General features: G+C 46.3%; 1 protein-coding gene across 2 annotated transcripts in view; it reads right to left on the minus strand.

The window, feature by feature from the left end:
* Positions 1–2500, minus strand: part of LOC128695865 (zwei Ig domain protein zig-8-like) — a 63281-nt gene that overhangs the window by 12530 nt on the left and 48251 nt on the right. For both annotated transcript variants that reach the window (XM_053786774.2, XM_053786773.2), the window contains 2 exons: positions 503–635; positions 176–235 (listed from right to left, as the gene is read on the minus strand). In XM_053786774.2, coding sequence (XP_053642749.1) covers positions 176–235; positions 503–635 — 193 coding nt within the window. The remainder of the gene's footprint in view (positions 1–175; positions 236–502; positions 636–2500) is intronic.

Genomic DNA, 2500 nt, shown 5'->3' on the forward strand with positions numbered 1-2500 from the left:
TATATTTAATTGGATTAGGCTAAATTTAATTGCGCTTGTTATAATAATTTTAGGCAAGTTTTTTAATTTCTTTTTGGTATAAAATTATTAATTTTTACATTAACATAAATGAAAAAATATATCTTTAAACGTATAATTGACCTATTCGATAAGATATATATACTATAGTACTTACTGGGAATTGTAGTAGTGGTGGGTAGGCCTCTCAAGGCTGGGTCGTCAAGTTGACTGTGTTCTGTGAGAGAATAAAAAAAATATATTAACATTTCTGGGTTATAAGTCTGGAGGCTCTGGGACTGACCACCTCAAAACTACATCTTCAAGGGTAATGGACTGATAACATCATTATTACATCTCTACTGCTCCTGCTCATTCTTCTGTAATCAACTGAAGAAGCCTACTGTGTAGGCGATAGGTTTCAGAATAAAGATACCTAACTCCTGCACACGTTTCTTACCTGTCAACCTCGATATTGAATACAATTTTAATATTTGAACTGTACCTCTAACACGGAGAACCACCTGACGACTGATCTTGGGGTCCGAGTTGACGTGACACTCATACACTCCAGAGTCCCTCAGCATGGCGAACTTCACCTGCAGCGTCCACTCCTTGGAGTCCTCGGCATGCACCACCTGCAGGAGGCCAGCACCACCACACGTGTGCGCAAAGATATTAATTGTGATTTGCATGTGTGTGTGTGTGTGTGTGGGTGGGTGTGTGTGTGTGTGTGTGTGTGTGTGTGTGTGTGTGTGTGTGTGTGTGTGTGTGTGTGTGTGTGTGTGCGTGTGTGGGTGGGTGTGGGTGTGTGTGTGTACTCACCTAGTTGTACTCACCTAGTTGAGGTTGCGGGGGTCGAGTCCGAGCTCCTGGCCCCGCCTCTTCACTGATCGCTACTAGGTCACTCTCCCTGAGCCGTGAGCTTTATCGTACCTCTGCTTAAAGCTATGTATGGATCCTGCCTCCACTACATCGCTTCCCAAACTATTCCACTTACTGACTACTCTGTGGCTGAAGAAATACTTCCTAACATCCCTGTGATTCATCTGTGTCTTTAGCTTCCAACTGTGTCCCCTTGTTACTGTGTCCAATCTCTGGAACATCCTGTTTTTGTCCACCTTGTCAATTCCTCTCAGTATTTTGTATGTCGTTATCATGTCCCCCCTATCTCTCCTGTCCTCCAGTGTCGTCAGGTTGATTTCCCTTAACCTCTCCTCGTAGGACATACCTCTTAGCTCTGGGACTAGTCTTGTTGCAAACCTTTGCACTTTCTCTAGTTTCTTTACGTGCTTGGCTAGGTGTGGGTTCCAAACTGGTGCCGCATACTCCAATATGGGCCTAACGTATACGGTGTACAGGGTCCTGAACGATTCCTTATTAAGATGTCGGAATGCTGTTCTGAGGTTTGCTAGGCGCCCATATGCTGCAGCAGTTATTTGGTTGATGTGCGCTTCAGGAGATGTGCCTGGTGTTATACTCACCCCAAGATCTTTTTCCTTGAGTGAGGTTTGTAGTCTCTGACCCCCTAGACTGTACTCCGTCTGCGGCCTTCTTTGCCCTTCCCCAATCTTCATGACTTTGCACTTGGTGGGATTGAACTCCAGGAGCCAATTGCTGGACCAGTTCTGCAGCCTGTCCAGATCCCTTTGTAGTTCTGCCTGGTCTTCGATCGAGTGTATTCTTCTCATCAACTTCACGTCATCTGCAAACAGGGACACCTCAGAGTCTATTCCTTCCGTCATGTCGTTCACAAATACCAGAAACAGCACTGGTCCTAGGACTGACCCCTGCGGGACCCCGCTGGTCACAGGTGCCCACTCTGACACCTCGCCACGTACCATGACTCGCTGCTGTCTTCCTGACAAGTATTCCCTGATCCATTGTAGTGCCTTCCCTGTTATCCCTGCTTGGTCCTCCAGTTTTTGCACCAATCTCTTGTGTGGAACTGTGTCAAACGCCTTCTTGCAGTCCAAGAAAATGCAATCCACCCACCCCTCTCTCTCTTGTCTTACTGCTGTCACCATGTCATAGAACTCCAGTAGGTTTGTGACACAGGATTTCCCGTCCCTGAAACCATGCTGGCTGCTGTTGATGAGATCATTCCTTTCTAGGTGTTCCACCACTCTTCTCCTGATAATCTTCTCCATGATTTTGCATACTATACATGTCAGTGACACTGGTCTGTAGTTTAATGCTTCATGTCTGTCTCCTTTTTTAAAGATTGGGACTACATTTGCTGTCTTCCATGCCTCAGGCAATCTCCCTGTTTCGATAGATGTATTGAATATTGTTGTTAGGGGTACACATAGCGCCTCTGCTCCCTCTCTCAATACCCATGGGGAGATGTTATCTGGCCCCATTGCCTTTGAGGTATCTAGCTCACTCAGAAGCCTCTTCACTTCTTCCTCGGTTGTGTGCACTGTGTCCAGCACTTGGTGGTGTGCCCCACCTCTCCGTCTTTCTGGAGTCCCTTCTGTCTCCTCTGTGAACACTTCTTTGA

Source organism: Cherax quadricarinatus, chromosome 41, assembly GCF_038502225.1.
Source record: "Cherax quadricarinatus isolate ZL_2023a chromosome 41, ASM3850222v1, whole genome shotgun sequence".
NCBI classification, from domain to species: Eukaryota; Metazoa; Arthropoda; class Malacostraca; order Decapoda; family Parastacidae; genus Cherax; species Cherax quadricarinatus.